Below are 21531 nucleotides of genomic sequence, written 5' to 3' on the forward strand. Positions count from 1 at the left end.
GTGCTTTTGCAGTCGCATGTTGATAAAAAGAAGAGAATAAATCAGGCCGTTGTATAGGATCAAGGTGAAAGGGCACTTGACACCTAAGCTTCTCTAAAAAGAAAGAGAGAAGTGAACTAGGTGCTCACTTTCAGAATGTCGGAGTACAAGGAAGGGGTTCTCTAGATACTGAATAGCCCTGATCTACTCATTAATACARACACACCAACTTCTGAGCTTATTTTAGTCATGTTGCATTCAAAACACCCGTGAGGCTATAAGTGGACCATGAGTTATTACAGACTTACAGTATTTATTTCTATATTGTGAGACCACATTCATACTATGCAACAGATTTATCTCTCTGGACAATTTGATTGTGCACTTGATATTCAGCAAATCCCCTGGTAGCCAAAGATATACGTACCATATCACACATCAAGAATTGAATTCAATTAAATACTTATATTTCCAACCAACCATGGGGAATTAAAATGCAAAAGGAAATTGAAATGTAAAAGTAAGCCAAGATGCATATCTCAAGTTTGGATTGAAGTTATATTTTCCATATGTCAATTTAGTATTCCACCCACATTCAATGGTTTGTGAGAAGTGATATTGCACATGGTTCTATGGTGTAATGGTTAGCACTCAGGACTCTGAATCCTGAGTTCAAACCTTGATAGAAGCTATGGGTGCCAGGTAGCCTAGTGGTTAGAGTGTTGTGCCAGTAATTGAAATTTTGCTGGATCAAATCCCCGAGCTGACAAGAAGAAAAAAAAAAGTAATTAAATCTGTTGTTTTGCTCCCGAACAAGGCAGTTAACCCACTGTGTCCTGGTAGGCTGTCATTGTAAATAAGAATTTGTTCTTAACTGACTTGCCTAGTTAAATAAAGGTAATAAATAAATATCCTTGTATGTATTGGTGCAGGTCGTTGTTTTGGGTGAGATGTGTACAGCATATGGACTCCTACATTCCTCGAATCTCCCGGGTGGCGCAGTGGTCTAGGGCACTGCATCGCAGTGCTAGCTGCGCCACCAGAGTCTCTGGGTTCACGCCCAGGCTGGGCTGGTTTCGCGCCCAGGCTCTGTCGCAGCCGGCCGCAACCGGGAGATCCGTGGGGCGACGCACAATTGGCATAGCGTCGTCCGGGTTAGGGAGGGTTTGGCCGGTAGGGAGGGTTTGGCCGGTAGGGATATCCTTGTCTCAGTATGTAAAAAATGTAATAAAATGTATGCACTCTACTGTAAGTCGCTCTGGATAAGAGCGTCTGCTAAATGACTAAAATGTCAAATGTAAATGTACGTTCAGAAGACAAACCCAAGGAAAAAAGGTCAGCCCGACCACTAGGGGCCATCTTCTATTGCGTCATCCTCAGTTCATATGGCAAGAGGAATGATGAATGAACAGAACAAAAGCACAGAGAACCCACTAACCATCCTCTCGAGACTTCTGTATGAAGGCATCCACGCCGCTCTCTCCGTAGTTGCCCTCTGACGCCACGGTGGAGACGTAGTTCCAGCGCATGGCCTTGACGATGTCCACCATGGCCTGGGCCTGGTAGGTGTCTGGGGGCACCACGCGCGAGAAGAAGTCATAACGTGTGTTGTCGCTCAGCTCCGGGGCCGTGGAAGCGTAACTCACCTGGGGGATCTAAGGAGAGAGAGAAGAAGGGATGAGTTAACAGGGAGAAGAGGAGAAGAATTTGTAGGAGACGGGGGAGGGTGGGTGGATGAGAGGGGAACAGCAAACAGTCAGTCTCAGGGGGACAGGAATGGTGATGGAACAGTTGGTAGAGCATGGTGCGTGCAATGCCAGCGTTGTGGGTTCGATTCCCACAGGGAACCAGTAAGAAAATGTATGCCCTCGTTGCTGTGGAAAGGAGTGTCTACTAACTGACAAAAATGTACATCTTGAAGAAGTATTTTCCTGGCTGTGATGTAGTGGGTGATATGACTAACTGTTCTGTTCTAGTGGGGAACCATTATTTTAATGCAACAGCTTTCTTTCTCCACCACAGCTAGATGGTTCATTATCATTGGGCAGCAAGCTCAGAGGCACACACACTCTCTGGAAACACTCAATATTACATCTGACCCAATGCCATCCTGCTGCCAAGTTAGCACCCACCACAGATCCATACCAAAACAAATATCTGGGCTGGCAGTGGACTGACACAGACTCYGGATTGTGACTCCCTATCCATTGGCACCACATCCTCTCCAGACCCTTGTCATGTTTTACCAATGTTCAGTGTAAAATATTAGAAGACAGTTACCTTTGATAGTTCAGCGGCCTTGTCGTTAGTGTGTTGTCCCTGAGAATGGAAGGTTGGGGATTCGATCCCTAGTTTATTAATACCAAAGACTCTAAAAAAAGGGGTGTACTTGTCCTCACGCTAGAGGACCAGGAGATGGGCCATTGTGGCTCAGACAAGGCTACTTACAGATGTAGGATCTTCATTTTGACCAGTTTCTCAAAGCAGGAAAATAATTAATTGTAATTACAGATGTTTTTGTATGAGTTTATATATTTTTAGTTATGACAAAACAAGGCTGACATTTTAAAGTAGACTTTTCATTTCAATCATGATGTTTTTACACAAATTTCCCTACCACTATTTTTAAAAGCAATGAAACAATTTAGTATGACACCAGTTCATCCATTTAAATCCTAAAACGACTCTCCATTTGCAGTCTCGCCATTTGAAATAGGACAAATATAGCACCCACCAAATAATAATAATAATTTGTTTCTCAGACAACACTTAGCTGTAATTTACCGGTAGCCATGGTCCTGGTTATTATTACGTTTTTTACTTTTCTATAATTTCTCTATTTTAATTATCTCTGCATTGTTGGGAAGGGCCCATAAGTAAGCATTTCACTGTTTGTCTAGACCTGTTGTTTACCAAGCATGTGACCAATACAATTGGATTCGATTTGGTCAGTAGCTTTTACTGTTGTCAGTTTACGTTGAGCTGAGGCTAAGAGACAGTATGTAGCCTACGTTTTATTWWATTTTTCTATTTTTAWTGAACCCTTATTTTACCAGGTAAGTTGACTGAGAACACATTGTCATTTACAGCAATGACCATGCTTCAGTTGTTAGAGAGCAGTGTAGCCTGCTCCATGCAGTAGTTGTGTCTTTGGCATCGTTAAAGTGAAGACTTATTTTATCAAATCAATTCTCTGTAATTATTATTATGTGATTAAACTAATCATGTAAATGTAATTAACTAGGAAGTCAYGGCACCAAGGAAAATCTTCAGATTACAAAGTWAWKATTTTCCTAATATAACTTTTCAGATATTTTAATATCTGATCAATTAGTCTTCTAATTAATGAATCATTCTTTACCTCACGTTAGTCTCATTCGGAACGTCGTAAATCATTGGTTATCTGCACAAACCCAGTCTTTCCTATAAATCATCCATACATCAATTGTCTTAATCATTTATTTACTAACTAACTAAATATTCACAGAAATGCATAACAAACAAAGTAGATATGGTTACAAGGAAATGATAGGGGATGTGCCCTAGTGGGCTAAACCGATATGACGGTTTGGTAGACAAAGGGACTGAGAAGGGCGCGAAAGACAAAAGACACTACACAGTTGATAATTATAATACCTGAAATGCTAATCCTTTGCACATGAACGCTCACTCATTTGGGAATAATTGCAATCAATATATYTATTTATGCTCAGTGTGTCGTCATGATCTCTGTTAGAATCGTCCGTCTTTCTMTTGGAAAGGTCATCTGAACTTCTCTTTGCGTCCCTGGAGTCTTCMTCGTTAGAATGGATACTTCAGAGTTCCATTCAGAAATGTTCTTATAGAATAGATGTTTTGGCGGTTGTCGGTCTTCGCATTCAATGGTACATAATTCCTAGCTGCAGACTAGTAATTAGTATAGAAGATTTGCTCTTATTCTGTCGGTATCGATAGTCTCAGAGTTTAACCACGTGGTATAGTTAAGAATTCAGGAACCATTACAACCTTAGCTTGTCCTGAGGTTTTTCTGGTCTCTACTCTAAGATTAGCTCCCTCAGCTGACCGAGGTAGGCATGGTCCGAAGATGATTGCTCCAGGTGGGGGTTTTATTCGGAACTGTGGAAAAGCTGTCCCATGACGCCAGATCAATGTCTGTGCTGATGGGGGCGGGCCWATGACTTAGTGAAACTTTAAACAGAAATACAATTCTCACACATTAATGTTTTAAAATCACATTACACAATTTCACAAATAGTTTCATCTTTACTCATTCATTTTATACAATAAATAGATGCAAGCCTCAGAACGGAGGCTCCTGTATAAACAGAGTTCTGATAATGTGGCTGTATTGTCTTTCCTGAGGTCACAATCATAAAACAAAATGGACCGGTCGTAGCTGGATTCTCCACCGACCGTTTTACACACTCTCCAAAACATGGATATTGTTCAGTTCTCAAATTCTGTGATGTAGAATAAGTTCCTTTGTTCTACTGTGAAACTCTCTCTGACTATACTGCCTGGCCATGAGGAGAGAGTCTCCTCTAGGAATTTACGACCTGAGATAACAGAACCTGGGTGTAAGAGGGAGAGAGGGGGAAGGCACTCACTATACCCAAAGAGGGCCACGTCATGACACAGCGTTACATGAAAATGCACAAATACATTTGAGCATTTCGATAACCCTTAAAATCTCTGCTCAGTTAAGGAAGATGTCATATGGTTGGGTAAAAAGCTACTGCATAACGCAGTAAAGAAAACACTTATATTTTCCTAACTCTTTATTTGCCTGTTTGGTAGCCTATGGTATAGTAACTACAGTGCAGTAGGTCCGTGGTGTTTTCTGTCCTATACCACAATATGGCCTGTTTCAGTCCACTCAAGCCATAGCTGGGTTTGAAAAGTATTCAAAGAGACAGGTTAGAGGCCAGAGTCCCTGAAGGGCTCCAGCATGACCCACAAGATGCTTTGACCCTCAGAGTGTTCTATTTCCCTGATGTAGTAGTTGCCTTGCCATGAAGTCCATAATAAGGGACATGAGCAGCCTGCAGTATTGTGCTTAATGTGGGTAGACTCAGGAAATAGAGTTGATAGTTGAAACACTTCAATGCTACTGTAGTAGTTAGCATCAATAAAGGCTCATTTCGAATTAAAAAAAAGGGAAAGGGGAATGTTTCACACTATATTTTTGAAGTTTGCCTTTATACAGTACATAATTGTATGAACAGATTCAGTCTTGATACATGGAAGTATTCTCAGCTCAATTTCACAGTATATGTAGTGTACAGAGTAGTGTTCCAGGCCCAAGAACAGTGATGCCTTTAAAATGCTCTTAATGCTTTGTTGGTGAGTATAACCTCACATTAAGGGGGTGACTGCCTGTGATGTTGTTCTAGTTAAAGAAGGAAATGAAACAGATTTTCTTCCACAGATAGGAGGAACCAATGTCCTGATTGGCATTATAGCCCTACTGTTTGATACTTTGACTTACCAAAATACAGTACATTAAAGAAAGAAAGCTGATGGTCACTAATTATACCAGCTAAATTAGCTAAGAGTGATTTATATTCTAAGAAATCTCTCTCTAAGAAATCCAAACGCAGTATAATTGTCTATGGAGTACACCTACAAAATGAAGGCACAGAGGGTTTTAGTCCACTAAGTGCCTTCATGTTAATGAAATTGAGAATGCCTCGCYGGGACTGTGATGGGATACTATCAAGAATAGAGAGTATCAAATTACATCATTCTCACAGGTATAAATCATTTGAGATGCTGAAAACATTAAGTGTTCTAATTCGGACCCAAATAAAACAAGATGTGTTAGTATATAGGCCAAGTAGGTATTGAGTTTAAAGGGTCTTTGAACTTTGACCTTAGAGAGTTAATGGGGTGTGGCAGTGTTAAGACTATGGCATCAATAAATCAATATTTCTCCTAAAGCTGTATCCCATGYATTTAGTTGGATAAATGTTTAATCATGGCATACAAATGTAATGGTAGCTAGTATGAAATTGGAAAAARATTTTAAACGGTTACCATTGTGGAWTACCATTGTTAACCAGATATTCCTTTGCGTGCTATTCCTGTTAATGTGTAGCCATCTGAATGCCCACTGTATGTCTGTTATGTTGCTAGTATGCATATTATAATTGGATACTTGRGGTTTGGAGTTAACAACTGTTTAAGCACAATTAGCAAGTCAAGAACTTGAAATTCTCAGGCTTGCATTTTATCAAGCACTCTTTGGAATGTAAATMAAGTTGCAGGAAAGATCACAGCTAAAGCTGAAAGACATTGAGTGACTAAACCAGAAGGTGTTTTTTCTGCTGTTTTTTTGTATCAACCTGGCTAAGCACTGTAACGTCACTTCACACACAAAGTGTCAAAGGAAACATATGCACAGTGGATACGTATTGTCTGCCAAGCTTTATAATTGCTGTGATTGTATGGTTACTAAAGAACGCTTCCAGAAATAGCAGGTCTCTGTAAGAAGAATTTCCGCCCTATTAATCTGTTACTGAAAACATGGCAATTCATTGGATACTGGAGGAGACTTGCAAATTAAAAGCCATGCATCAATAACCAGTGTGAATTAAGTTATTTAAATAAATTGTATTCATCAAATGCTGTATGTGTTTGGCTGGGTGTTATCTTTCCTTATGCCTCCTGTTGTACTTCATGGGTCTGTTAGTTAGACAACTGTTCATGAGGTGGAACAAAATGTGGCATGGGCCCTCAGATCCTCAAAAKGTTCTACAGCTGTAAAATTGAGAACATCTTGACTGGCTGCATCACTGCTTGGTATGGCAACTGCAAGGCACCCGACCGCAAGGAACTACAGGGGGTGGTGAGTACGGCCCAGTACATCACTGGGGCCGAGCTCCCTACCATCCAGGACCTCTATACCAGGCAATGTTAYAGGAAGGCACAATGGATTGTCAGAGACTCCAGCCACCCAAGTCATAGACTGTTCTCTCTGCTACCGCATCGCAAGCGGTACCACTGCACCAAGTCTGGAACCAACAGGACCCTGAACAGCTTCTACCCCCAAGCAAGACTGCTAAACAAGACTGCTAAATAGCTAATCACCCAGACTACATGTATTGCAGTAGTTTATGTGTCGGGGGGCTAGGGTCAGTCTGTATATCTGGAGTATTTCTCCTGTCTTATCCGGTGTCCTGTGTGAATTGAATTATGCTCTCTCTAATTCTCTCTCCCTCTTTCTCWCTTTTTCTCTCTTTCTTTCTTTCTTTCTTTCTTTCTCTCGGAGGACCTGAGCGATAGGACCATGCCTCAGAACTCCTCAGATACTCTGAATGATCGGCTATGAAAAGCCAATTGACATTTACTCCTGAGGTGCTGACCTGTTGCACCCTCTACAACCACTGTGATAATTATTATTTTACCCTGCTGGTCATCTATGAACATTTGAACATCTTGGCCATGTTCTGTTATAATCTCCATCCGGCACAYCCAGAAGAGGACTGGCCACCCCTCATAGCCTGGATCCTCTCCAGGTTTCTACTTAGGTTCTGGCCTTTCTAGGGAGTTTTTCCTAGCCACCGTGCTTCTACACTTGCATTGCTTGCTGTTTGGGGTTTTAGGCTGTGTTTCTGTACAGCACTTTGTGACATCAGCTGATGTAAGAAGGGCTTTATAAATGCATATGATTGATTGACCCTTTCTTGAACTAACTCTCTTGCACTGATGCTATGCACACAGACTGGACTCTACCCACACAATCATACATACCTACCCCCCAACACACACAAACACAAACACACACACCATGCACACACATGCATACTGACGCCACACACACACACACACGCAGCTGCTACTGTCTTGTCTATCCTAGTCACTTTACCTCAATTACCTTGTACCCCTGCACATCGACTCGGTACTGGTACTCCCTGTATATAGCCATGTTATTTTGACTCGTCATTGTTATTCGTTATTCAACGTGTGAATTTATTCATTGTGTAAAAATGGTTTTATCTTTAACTCTGCATTCTTAGAAAAGGACCCGTAAGTAAGCATTTCACAGTTACTCTACAGTGTTGAACCGTATCAAACAGATGAAACTGTTTGACTCCGTTCCATTGATTCCATTCCAGTCATTACAGTGAGCCCGTCCTCCTATAGCTCCTCTCACCAGCCTCCTCTGGTCTACAKCTGTTGTTTACAAAGCATGTGASYAATAAAATGTGATTTGATTTGATCAGCTGGGGTGAAACAATATAGCCAAACAGAGATATGCTCACTTTGTCAATTAGTGACTAATGAATCACTGCCAATAATAAACAGAATAACATTACTGTTGTTTAACACTACTGTTTATTAGCTGATACAAAGAGCAATTACCTTGCAAGGTCTCTCAATGTGCTTTGTTTTCATTGAATCACACTCTGACTTTACAAGTCAATCTTGACACTTCATTAGAATTCATTGTCTCACAAGTGATTCTCGCTTTAATAATATGTATTACAGACTAAAGCCTGTCTTTGGGGAGAGGGCTGATGAATGTAGATCCACATGATACACCTCTCTGTTCCACCTGGACCTTCTCCGCAATCTGGATATCAACCTGACGCCCCATTCTCAAATGTCTAATTTACAATTAAAATAATGCCCTATGCCATCAAGACATTTAATGATAACATATGTAAATGTCCTTAGATTAAATGAGATCTGAACAAGAGTCATCCGGACCTTAAGTAGACATGCCTTTGCACTTATAGCTAAGTGCAGCATCATTACAACACACTGACATTCTGATGCTTTCACATTTACCCATTAGCCTGGAAATCAACTTTCATCTTGCCCCCAGTGGAGGTGAGGGTCAATCAATGACAATAAAACAGTATATGTATTTTTGTAAATGAGACCAAAATCATGCATATGTTTGCATAAATGTATAAATATACATCAGTAATGTAAACTTAGACTTTGACCGATTCGTATAATGTGTAATTGTGCRAGTGCTTATTCACAGTAGAAACTTTATCCTTGTGTGGCCCAGCCACATTATGATGTGGACCATGGAGGATGAGRAATATGACCTCAATAACCCCAAATCATTATTGGACCGTCRTTTCAATATGCAACGTGTGGAGCTCAAGGCGAACCATGCCAGAGAGAGTAGACAGAAGAGTACAGTGGACTATTTTGATATCCAGGTTTGAGAACAGATGACATCATCTCGACAGCAAGTTTATGATTGTCATAATTTCTKATTTCTAGCCACAAAGTACTTTATGGATGACTTAACTTCCTTTTGCATCCACACTCAAATTGCAGCAACATGTAGTCTACTGAGTACTGACATTGCTTCAACTGAAAAACACTTGTGCATTAAATGGGCCAGGTCAGCGAGTTGAGAGTTTTTGTATCCTTCTTGTCCTCTGTAGCTCAGTTGGTACAGAATTGTGCTTGCTTCGCCAGGATTGTGGGTTTGAATCCTGGGACCACTCATATCTATTATGTTTTTATTTCACCTTTTTTAACCAGGTAGGCTAGTTGAGAACAAGTTCTCATTTACAACTGCGACCTGGCCAAGATAAAGCAAAGCAGTGCGACACAAACAACAACACAGAGTTACACATGGAATAAACAAACATACAGTCAATGATACAATAGAAAAATTATATTTACAATGTGTGCAAATGAGGTAGGATAAGGGAGGTAAGGCAATAAATAGGCCATAGTGGCGAAATAATTACAAATATAGCAATTAAACACTGGAGRGATAGATGTGCAGAAGATGAGTGTGCAAGTAGAGATACTGGGGTACAAAGGAGCAAAATAAATAAAATAAATAACAGTATGGGGATGAGGTAGTTGGATGGGCTATGTACAGGTGCAATGATCTGTGAGCTGCTCCGACAGCTGGTGCTTAAAGCTAGTGAGGGAGATATGAGTCTCCAGCTTCAGTGATTTTGCAGTTCATTCCAGTCATTGGCAGCAGAGAACTGMAAGGAAAGGTGGCRGAACGAGGAATTGGCTTTGGGGGTGATCAGTGAAATATACCTGCTGGAGCGCGTGATACGGGTGGGTGCTGCTATGGTGACCAGTGAGCTGAGATAAGGCGGGGCTTTACCTAGCAAAGACTTATCGATGACCTGGAACCAGTGGATTTGGCYACGAATATGAAGCGAGGGCCAGCCAACGAGAGCATACAGGTCGCAGTMGTGGGTTGTATATAGAGCTTTGGRGACAAAACGGATGGCACTGTGATAGCCTCCAACACTCTACTCAGAAAATTGGATGCAGGCTATTTTGTAAATTACATCGCCAAAGTCAAGGATCGGTAGGATAGTCAGTTTTACGAGGGTATGTTTGGCAGCATGAGTGAAGGATGCTTTTTTGCGAAATAGGAAGCCGATTCCAGATGTAATTTTGGATTGGAGATGCTTAATGTGAGTCTGGAAATAGAGTTTACAGTCTAACCAGACACCTAGGTATTTGTAGTTGTCCACATATTCTAAGTCAGAACCYTCCAGAGTAGTGATGCTGGATYGGTGGGCAGGAGTGGGAAGCGATCGGTTGAAGAGCATGCATTTAGTTTTACTTGCATTTAAGAGCAGTTGGAGGCCACGAAAGGAGAGTTGTATGGCATTGAAGCTCGTCTGGAGGTTAGTTAACACAGTGTCCAAAGAAGGGCCAGAGGTATACAGAATGGTGTTGTCTGCGTAGAGGTGGATCAGAGAATCACCAGCAGCAAGAGCGACATCATTGAAGTATACAGAGAAAAGAGTTGGCCCGAGGATTGAACCCTGTGGCACCCCCATAGAGACTGCCAGAGGTCCGGACAACAGGCCCTCCGATTTGACACACTGAACTCTGTCTGAGACGTAGTTGGTGAACCAGGCGAGGCAGTCATTTGAGAAACCAAGGCTGTTGAGTCTGCCGATAAGAATGTGGTGGTTGACAGTGTTGAAAGCATTGGCTAGATCGAGGAATACAGCTGCATCGACCAGCTGCATCGACTATGTGAAATGTATGCATGCATGACTAAGTCGCTTTGAATAGAAGTGTCTGCTAAATGGCATATGTTATTCTGTACACAAATCTGAATCTGTGTGCTGGTGGCCCTCTAACCCTGGTCTCTACTGGAGAGAACAAGATAGCAGCAGGTGAATTTCAGTTATCTAGTGACATGAAAGATTCTTAACACATTTTTACTGAATATTTAAATCAATTCGAAGAATATGGATYATAACTAACATATGTCATAATAGATGGACGATGATTGGTTACTCTCTTCCAGTGAATTATCACTGTTTTGAATATTTGAATCAGATTGTTATTCCCCACTAAATTCATAATAATGGGGATTTTGATAAATAAAATGAAACAGGAAGTAGAATGCCTCTTTCAGGCAGATTAACTGTAATAAGAGAAAATCAAGGTCTTTGGTTTTATTTCTCCTCATGGGTCCAGGTCTCTGTCCTTGTTTCTACTCTGTCTGTATTACTTTCCTCCAAAACTGTAAACCCTTTCACAACTGATGCCCTGCTGGCTGTTGCCAAGCAAAGCCTGCATTCGTAATTGTTTCACCAGAAAGAAAAAATGTTTTTAGTATTCTAGCAGAGCAATGTAAAGTCTGCAGTTTTGTGCTCCAGTTTCGTGTGGATTTAATTTAGAATGCATAGCGTTTTGGCTGTATTTAAATATGTAGAGGTTACACTCTCTAGCCTACTTAGTACATATAGTACTGTGATACAGTAGTTACATTAAAACAACTTTTAGAAAGAACAACATACACTAACAATGGTGTTTTATTTTGTTATTGTTKTTTTTATCGTAGACTAGAGAAAGATTTGAATAACTAATTTAACAGATGCATTGGGTTGTGGTAATTGTAAATGTTGATTTGAAAGTATAGATCCAAGGCACTGTGGGTATTTCATTCCATTTTAGTAAAATTATAAAATTGTCTCACCTTTAAGATCTGAAACAATTAGTTTTCTATCTAGTAAGTAGAGGTTATCTTAATTTGCAGCCAGATACCACAATGAGTGCTGTGGGTAAACTAGTGAACTGGKCCAGTTCTGTATCCAATGCTTCTCTTCAATTGTTATCAGCTGGTGTTAACAGTAAGACGGGATGGAAGTTTCCCTTTGTTACTGTCAGGCTAAGTGGAGCAGCAAATGGCTGAGTCTGAAGAATAGGAAAACAAAGGCTGCATAATGAGAGAACAAAACAGATTGCTACCACTCAGAGAAGGCGCAAACACTAACCAAGTGGATCTGTGACAGAGACAAAGAGCTGTCTCCACACTTCACATCATGTGATGTAGCTAATATGATGGATTTAAATGACACCTTTTTTTAATTAGACGTTCACAAACAAAACTCTTGTCACTTTGACGCATCATTCAGATGTCACAGCACTGATGTATTGCCACTATAAAAGTATCAACATCAAATTGAGAACAGAATATAGAAGATTGAGGTTTTGAAACGTTGCTGCAGTTGCCATAGCTCCAGTATAGTATCCAAGTATCAACGTGAAATTAGAGATAGAATAAATATTTTGAGATCGAGCGTCAACAATTTAGATTAAGCCATTCATTGTACCACTGTCTGGCCAATTTAAAAACCCTGTCCCAAGAGGCTGATAATACWGTCTCAAACCGTGCATTAGACCTTTTATAATATTTCCATCTCTCAAATTTGACCTTTACAGTTTTGGCTCTCCATTGCATTGAAGAAAATGGCTGTTCCAATAATGCCCATCCCCTCATCTCCCAAAACAGACTGACATCATCCTATGGCCCAATCACAATCATGCAGATCTTTTCAAGGAACAACTAGTCTAGTCTCTCTCCTCGGTCTTGGCTGCAGTAAAAAAGCTGTCTCAATCTTTGTGAACTGGACTGAATCGGTGTAATGARTTCTCTCCAGAGATCTGTCATGTTGAAGGATAGGGGCTCAGAGGTCCTGGTCAGGAAAAACATATGGTCTTAAATGTGACTATTAAAATGGGAGAAACATGAGTTGATGGCTCATCAGGTCAACAGASTCTACCGTTTGAGGCCAGCAGAATCTATCATGTTTGTAATCCTTGTCCGAGCCAGAATGGACCATAACGGCATCCTTTTTCTGTATCATGAAGCATCTTGATGTACAAGCACACCCTCTGGACAGGACGCTAGTCTGTCACAGGGCATGCCATGTTGGAGGCCAATATAATGTCTGGTAGGGAGAACTCAGATGTGTCCATTAACTGTGCCTTGCTGTGGGATACAGGCATTAATKATCTTAGCTATTAGTCACATTATACTCTTCCTGTAGTGGCTGTGTTTCCCCTAATGGAAACTGTTCCAGGTATTGATTTGTTTGTCTCACACTTGCTGTTTTGCAAACTCAGTCTGACACCAGTCTAGTTGACGAGATCGCCTGGAATGAACGAGAAGAGACATTCCCTGTTGCAGTGTTACACTCAGTACATTTCTGTAGGCAGATGGGGTGGGTCCAATTGGATATTCACATCATTCAGAGAATGGGGAAGACTATATTTGAACATATTCAAGCCATCATTTTTATAACCTTTATTTAACTAGGGAAGTCAGTTAAGAACAAATTCTTATTTACAATGACAGCCTAGGAACAGTGGGTTAACTGCCTTGTTAAGGMGCAGAAAAACAGAATTTTARCTTGTCAYCTCTAGGATTAGATCTAGCAACCTTTCAGTTACCGGCCTAACACTCTAACCACTAGGCTACCTGCCACGTAATCAATCAAACATGTAGGTCTGAAGTTGTAATTGGGTGTAAAGGCAGTAGGTATAAGTTACACTCTCCTCCCCTCTAAGTTTTAAAGGCCATAGCTGTTTATATAGTATGAATGCGTGTAGTTTGTAATTGAACCTAACACTGGCCTCAGTTTTTACAATAACCCAGAGTGCCGATGACAGCAGATTCCTCTTTGTTAATGACATCCCCATGGAGAGGGCTAGGCCCAGGAAGGTGTTCCAAAAGACATGCTAAACATACTAATTGGCTGTCCATAACAAAGGCTTTGGTGTATTTTTTAAGGTTGTCTCTTTGAATGTATAACTTCATTATCCACGACTAGAGTAGGGGCCCTTGTGCATTTTGTGGCCTCTGAATTGGTTATGAGGTGTTATGAATGTAAAACTTCAAGTGACTTCCAATTATCTGCATGGAAATAGGCAATGGTTTGGCCCTATGCTGGATAATAATATTGTTTGGAAAGATCAGGGGARACCAAAATAAGACTTATTCCAACTTTAAATATTGAGCATCTTCTATAATAAAAGTTAATTTGATCATTAACATTTACCTGTGATATCAGTGTTCCTTTATTGAAATACTAATATGGATCATTAATTCATAAGCTCTGGTATTTTAATGTTAAGTGACAGTTATTGGGTTTAAGCTGCTGCCAAATTGGGAGCTAATGGCATCTTAATTCCTTATATGACACTCAGTCACTAATGAACACTCCAATATGAAGGGTGCATTTGTAAAGTGCCAGAGAGCGCTCAGAGTGRGCTCTGGGCCATTCCTAAATTCAGAGTGTTATTATATTGTCCATTTGTAAATTCAGAGCATTTCGCTTGGAGCGTTTAGAGCGCACACTGGACGCTCTAGCCGAGGAATAGGGTTGATCTGAGGGTTCTGACCTCACAATGGTAGTTAAGCACCCAAGCTAACTGGCTAAGGTTAGCTAGCTTGCTATCTACTTCRAGACATAAATGAGAGAACACCTCACTCTGACCATTTTACTCGCCCTAGCAGTGCTGGTTAGGCTGTTTTCATGTTATCCAGAGCGTTGGTGACTGTAACTGTGCTGCTGGCAACAATTTAATTACGCTTTTTTGCCGATGTTTACTGACACTGGCCATATTCAACGGGTGTTGAGCGTTAGTAAATTCATCAYTGAATGTGCGCTACAAACACGCTGATGGCTCATCTTTAATTTCTATCCGAATGTAAATTATTAAAGGGAAATGTCACCGCTGCTCTTTGACTATATATGTCCATATATATGTTATTAACATATAATATGTGTCATAAAAATAGAGAATTTCCCCACTATACACAAGTACAAGCGTTTCTGCATTTCACCATTATAAAATGGCCAACTACATTTCCTGGTTGTTTTATTTACTTAACTGTATTTAACTAGGCAAGTCAGTTAAGAACAAATTCTACTTACAATGATGGCCTACCAAAAGGCAAAAGTACACCTGCGGGGATGGGGATAAAAATATATATATATATAAATTAGTTACGCCACAATACTAGCCTAATTGACAGAGTGAAAAGAAGGAAGCCTGAGCAAACTAAAATATTCCAAAACATGCATCCTGTTTGAAACAAGGCACTAAAGTAATACTGCAAAAAATGTAGCATAGCAATTCACTTTCTGTCCTGAATGGAAAGTGGTACGTTTGGGGAAAATCCAATACAAGACATTACTGAGTACCACTCTCCATATTTTCAAGCATAGTAGTCGCTGCATCATGGTATGGGTATGCTTGTAGTCATTAAGGGGAGTTTTTCAGGATAAAAAAMAAATGGAATGGAGCTAAGCACAGGCAAAATTCTTGAAGAAAACCTGGTTCAGTCCACCAGACACTGGGAGATGAATTAACCTTTCAGCAGGACAAATCTACACTGTAGTTGCTTACCAAGAAGATAGTGAATGTTCCTGAGTGGCCGAGTTACAATTTTGGTTTAAATCTACTTGGAAATCTATGGCAAGACCTGGAAATGGWTGTCTAGCAATGATCAACAACCAATTTGACAGAGCTTGAASAATATTTAAAAAGGATAATAGGTAAATGTTCCACAATTCAGGTGTGGAAAGCTCTTAGAGGCTTACCCAGAAAGACACACAGCTATAATCYCTGCCAACGGTGCTTCTACACATTATTGACTCAGGGGTGTGAATACTTACTGTGTGTAAATMAGATATTTCTGAATTTCATTTTCAATACATTTGCCCAAATTTCTACTAACATGTTTTAACGTCGTCATTATGGGGTATGTGTATAGATAGGTGAGAAAAAATATTRATTCAAMCCATTTTGAATTCAGGCTGTAACACAACAAAATTTTGAATAAGTCAAGGGGTATGAARACTTTCTGAAAGCACTATATAATGGAGTTCGATCAAATGTTTTAAATAATATGTTTTACGAGTGTACTGACAAGTGACTAATTGATTTCAGCCAATAAAGTGTTGACTTCAATTCTGGATCAATTCATTGTGATAGTTATGGTATGTATTTGTAAGTAACTAGCTACAATCTTAATGCGAAAACAAATGATGCAGGGAGTTGGTGTATGCTTTCAACTTTAATTTYTTGGCAAGTAAACATGTTTCAACAAAACAGTCGATTAGTGTGTCAATGTAGCAATTTAGTAGACATGGATTGTATTCAAGCAAAGTTGATTTGCTCTGGAGACCGAGGTGAGTTTACACAGCAGTATGCAGGAACAGTTATGGCAATGTATGACATACATGACATACAGTAGAAGAAAAATATACTAATAACGCTTATAATAAATACTACAGTTCTACAAAGGGAATACTTGCATATGGTGTGTTTCGTGGGTGTAGTGAAGTGTTCGGAGTCACTTTGATACAAAGGGAGAATGCTGTTATGGACCTTTCACATCTCCTCTTGAGTCATCAAKATACTTGTATCCAGCATACAGTCCATTGTGTGAGAGATAAATTGCTTGATTGGCCCCAACAACATACACAGTCAAGGTGATCCTGTGTCCTGTGCCTAGCTTCTCCCCACCTAGAACAAATTCCCCAAATAATCTGTTTTCCACCAAGCGGTATTGTCTGTAAGAGAATGACAAAAACTCTATTAGACGATCATTGGCAATCCTTGTGTACTGCCGGTATTCCTACTGCAGTAGCACAATTCAGAATATTACACATCTCACAGACACACATTAGCTAGCTAGCTACAACACACAGGTATAGTTATTCAAAGAGTAATATGACTCATAAAGCAAAAGTCATTCCTTTACTCTTCGTCATCGTTAGAGCTGTTGTTGGTGACCGTATGACCGCCACACTAGCGGTCACGAGTCATGAAGCAGTCAAACCATTTAGTAATGTTAATTAGGCTTCTCCAAGCTCTGATGCTGAAGATGGTCATTAGTAGCCTACCAAACTTGCTAACTGCCTGGTGTTCAGCACTCTATTGTCCCTCTAATCACTATGACATCAATGCAAATGTGTTCGAAAATATTTTCTAACACTTCATGAGAGCACATGATCTCGTGTTGCGCTACAGTTCTATAGGCTATGCAATTGCGTGAGAAAACAGAGTGATGGCCTCTAATAAAAAGAGGAGGARCCCATCAGCTTTCTATAGGCTAGGCCTACTATATTTATTTCTCAACTTTCCTAATATTAAGCACATTGCTTCTCTTTATAACAGGAGTATAGCCTACCTGGCTGGCATGAAAATGATCCATGGGGAAATCGTCCTCCATTCACTATTTAAGTCCATAGATGGCATGTATTTTTTCCCACTGCCCCTGCTTCAAGACAGGTGTACGATAATGGTCCATTCTAAATCAAAACAAATTTCACAAATATATTATTTAGTATACTGTATGTAAAGACAAGATTAAATCAAGAATAGCCTGATGGGTGACAATATTAGCCTATCGCTTGTGAATGATGCCCAGCATAAGAAACATAGTCGCACACCTCATGTTGCCTAACCCATAGGCCTATATGTTTTGATAAGGTTTGTATCCCAACTAAAGTGGCCAAATAACTTCTTAAAATGTAGCACATTGATCTTCTTTACAAGGGGTTTAGAGCCTAACTGGCACACATAAGCAGTGCGTGAGTTTCAAGTTTGGGGAAGATKATTTTCACCATAAAKATTATTCTAAATAAAACCATTACATTCATAATCGCATTTGCAGTCAGTTTTGATAATGGTGTTTTCCCGCTAATGGAACATTTGTGCTTATTGCCTACTGCCCTGTGCGCATTGCTGTACTTATAATGTGAAGAAATAACCAAATAGTTGATCAACATTTGAAGCTACAGTAAATGCTCTGATCTGTTGTGTCAGCCACATATTTTTTGATGCTAGTGGTTATTAATTTGGGATCTATTGCATCCCACAACTGTCCCAGACTATGTTTGGAATATTTATTTATTGCACAGAATAGGTCGACTTTTGTACTATGGGGGATAGTAGATTGACATAGGATAGTGCTTTTGCTGTTCGTTAYGCCTAGTCATCTTGTTGGCTGACGAAGAGTAAATGTCACGACTTCTACCGAAGTCGATGCCTCTCCTTGTTCGGGCGGTGCTCGGCGGTCTTCTAGCCATCATTGATCCATTTTTCATTTTCCATTGGTTTTGTCTTGTCCTCCTACACACCTGGTTTCAATCCCATTCATTACCTGTTATGTATTTAACCCTCTGTTTCCCCTSATGTCTTTGTCAGAGATTMTTTGTTGTTCAGATTTCGTGTTGTTTGTATTGGTGCGCGACGGGTCCTCGTACCCACTTTGTTTTTATAGTTTTGGAGTTATGTTTTAAGTCATTAAACAACTRCATTCCACTAAGTTGATTCTCCTGCGCCTGACTTCCCTGCCACCTATACACACGACAGTAAATATGGACAGTTCTTCCAACATTTTCTTCATATCATGCTTCTTTAGACCTGTCTAAAATAAATAATGGATTTATTGTGAAGGCGTAGGCTATATTACATTAGATGTATTAAACATAGATGTTCCAAAGGTCTGCATCAGTGGCTTGTAGGCTATGTGTGGAAGCCAGGAGATGCTAAATGTGTTATTAACGGTCAATTACCGTGAGACCGACAGTTATTTGCTTGACAAACACTGGCTGATGAAAATCTGTGACCGCCACAGCCCTAGTAATCATCATAAAAAAAMTATACAGTTTTGCTCTTAATAAGATGCACTGAGGCTAGCTATGCTAGCTAGCTATAACATTAGGCAACAGTACATTTTGGGTATAGCAAACAAAGTTAGCTAGCTCAACTTGGATAGCTTAGCTTGTACTGATACTAGTAAGCCCTGTTAAGGCCGAARTGATCACAAAATTATATTGTYCTGAACAACACTGCCTTGTGTGAAAAGACAGCTTATATTGCTAGCTAGATACCAACAGCAAAACAACTTACTCGTTGGTAATTTGCCTTCCTTGTCTAGCTGGTCTAGGTTTCCGCCACCAGTTGATCATGGAGGTTCTGAAGAACGATGGTCTGTCACAGAAACACCATCCATGGGGTCTGCAGTGACCCTCTCTAGGTAAGAACTGTCCTTGATAGAATTTTTGCACCACAGATATTCCTCTTCTGCCGGCATGGCTGGACAGCACCCTAATAGGCACCACCATTTGGGGTCTGACTGTGGCTCCCCATCACTTCTTGCWGGTCTCGCAATTCTTGTTCTCACTGTCTCAACTCCTCTTCAGTGTATTCCATCTCAAATGAATATGGCAGTATCAGTGGTGTAAAGTAGTTATGTAAAAATACTTACGTTTTTGGGGGTATATGTACTTAACTTTACTATTTATATTTTTGACTACTTTTACTTTTACTTCACTACATTCCTAAATAAATCATATACTTTTTACTCCATACATTTTACCTGACACTCAAAAGTACTCGTTACATTTTGAATGCTTAGCAGGACAGGAAAATGGTCCAATTCACACATAATTTGGAAATTATGTCTGAGTGTTGGAGTGTGCCCCTGGCTATCCGTAAATAAATACAAAACAAGAAAATGGTGCTGGATGTGGGATACTGTTGAGAGTGAAACTCAAACCAGTCTGCCTGGCCAGGGTTGTAGGTCTTGAGACCACATATTGAGTGTCTCAAGACCACATATTGAGTGTCTCGGTCTTGTTTCGGATACATTTGTACTTGGTCTCGGACAGTGAGGACTTCTAATTTCTTCCGGAGACCAGCTGGTGCAGATTAAAAAACAAAAAATTATCAGTTTCCATTCAGTCAGCGCATAAAACCGCTTAGCCAGGCCAAATATATACACTCCTTTCTTGAAACATTAATATCTTAACAGCCTTTAAATCTATTATAGGCATGTTTGTGCAGTGGTGAACCTATAGGCCTTCAGTGTGTGACAGGTTCATGATTCTGAAAGAACAGCAACTGTAATACCAGCGCACTAATGTAAAAGAGTGCACTTTTTGTAAAACACAAAGTGCCAGTGCTGTAGTGGACGCTATATGCAGGTATAAGCTATGTAGACACTTTTTTTCAGTGGGCATTACATATACTCACTTCTTAATCCCTACTGATGTAGTGTAYTGGCGGTATAGGACTTATTAATTATGTAGTACAATACAGAAATCATGCACAAAGTAGCCTACACAATCGCAAATCACGTGAAATATATTCACATGCGCACCTCACACAAAGCCTAGTTTCAGAGCAATATCATCTGCAGGRAGCAAGAGTTTTGGCATGGAYCAGCTCACAGAAGAATGACATTGGTAGCCGGTAGGGAAGAAAATACGTTTCAACTTCTATCTACCAGTAAATGCTAACTCAGGCAACAATTGTCATCATGCACTGTTTGCATCAGGGTCGTAGGCCCACCCAATCAGATTGATGTGGTTTAAGCATTGTTGTGGACTTGTTGTGGATTATAGCAGTACATTTTTGTATTTTTTCTAATTTAAAAAAGTGTGATTTTTGAGAGTGAAAATCTGATAAATCTATGGTAAAACTAATAGGAAAACAMAGGATTTTTCAAACAGGGCGGCTTTCCTTCGTTGGGCGGGACGTTTGCGAACTTTTCGGCAAAATTTGAATATACCAACTTCTCCAAGCACCACTACACCGCTGCATAGGGCCAATGGAAAGATAGCAGTCACACACAGCATGATGTTAAAGGATAAAGCKYTCCATAAACTCTGACACAATAAGCCAGTAGGACCCAATCTTAAGAARACAAAAACTCAACCATTAAGCATTTACCAATAGAAATGTACAACTATTACTTCCCATTGCAAATAAAAAAATCACGTTTAGCACACAAAGTAACCGTTGACCTAAAYTTMAATGTGGAACTGACAGCGTTTTAACTACTTTGCAGGAATTAAACAAACGGACAATCATAATATCTGTCAAAAATATATCAAACGTTTAAGAGGTTTTAAAAATAGGTTATATTTSACTCAATGTTCCATGACGTACACTAAGGCATTAATGTCAGAATAGATGGATGCAGTTCAATGCATGATTCATATAATTCAACAATACATTTCTTGGTTGTCCAAAACATATTGCTATCAGGTTGTAAATCACAGCTGACCTGGTACATTGTTTGCTGTCTACATTCYGGATGCACTGTTTCAGTTTCAATGACTCAATATTCTCGACAAAAATGGACGAATGTTGGGAATGTCAAGACAATCAAACTGCAAGGACAATGATCAAAGGTCAGTCATAACATGGCTAATGGGCTAGCATATCTATTTATGTAGCAACTAAAAACATGAAGCCTAATGTTAGCTAGATAGCTAG

At 39.9% G+C, this 21531-nt stretch overlaps 1 protein-coding gene across 1 annotated transcript in view; it reads right to left on the reverse strand.

Annotated features, from left to right (window-relative positions):
- LOC111970456 (metabotropic glutamate receptor 4-like) overlaps positions 1-21531 on the reverse strand; it is a 295475-nt gene that overhangs the window by 131536 nt on the left and 142408 nt on the right. Inside the window, exon 3 of the mRNA XM_023997215.2 lies at positions 1418-1634. Coding sequence (XP_023852983.1) covers positions 1418-1634 — 217 coding nt within the window. The remainder of the gene's footprint in view (positions 1-1417; positions 1635-21531) is intronic.

Source organism: Salvelinus sp. IW2-2015, linkage group LG1 (genome assembly GCF_002910315.2).
Source record: "Salvelinus sp. IW2-2015 linkage group LG1, ASM291031v2, whole genome shotgun sequence".
NCBI lineage: Eukaryota > Metazoa > Chordata > Actinopteri > Salmoniformes > Salmonidae > Salvelinus > Salvelinus sp. IW2-2015.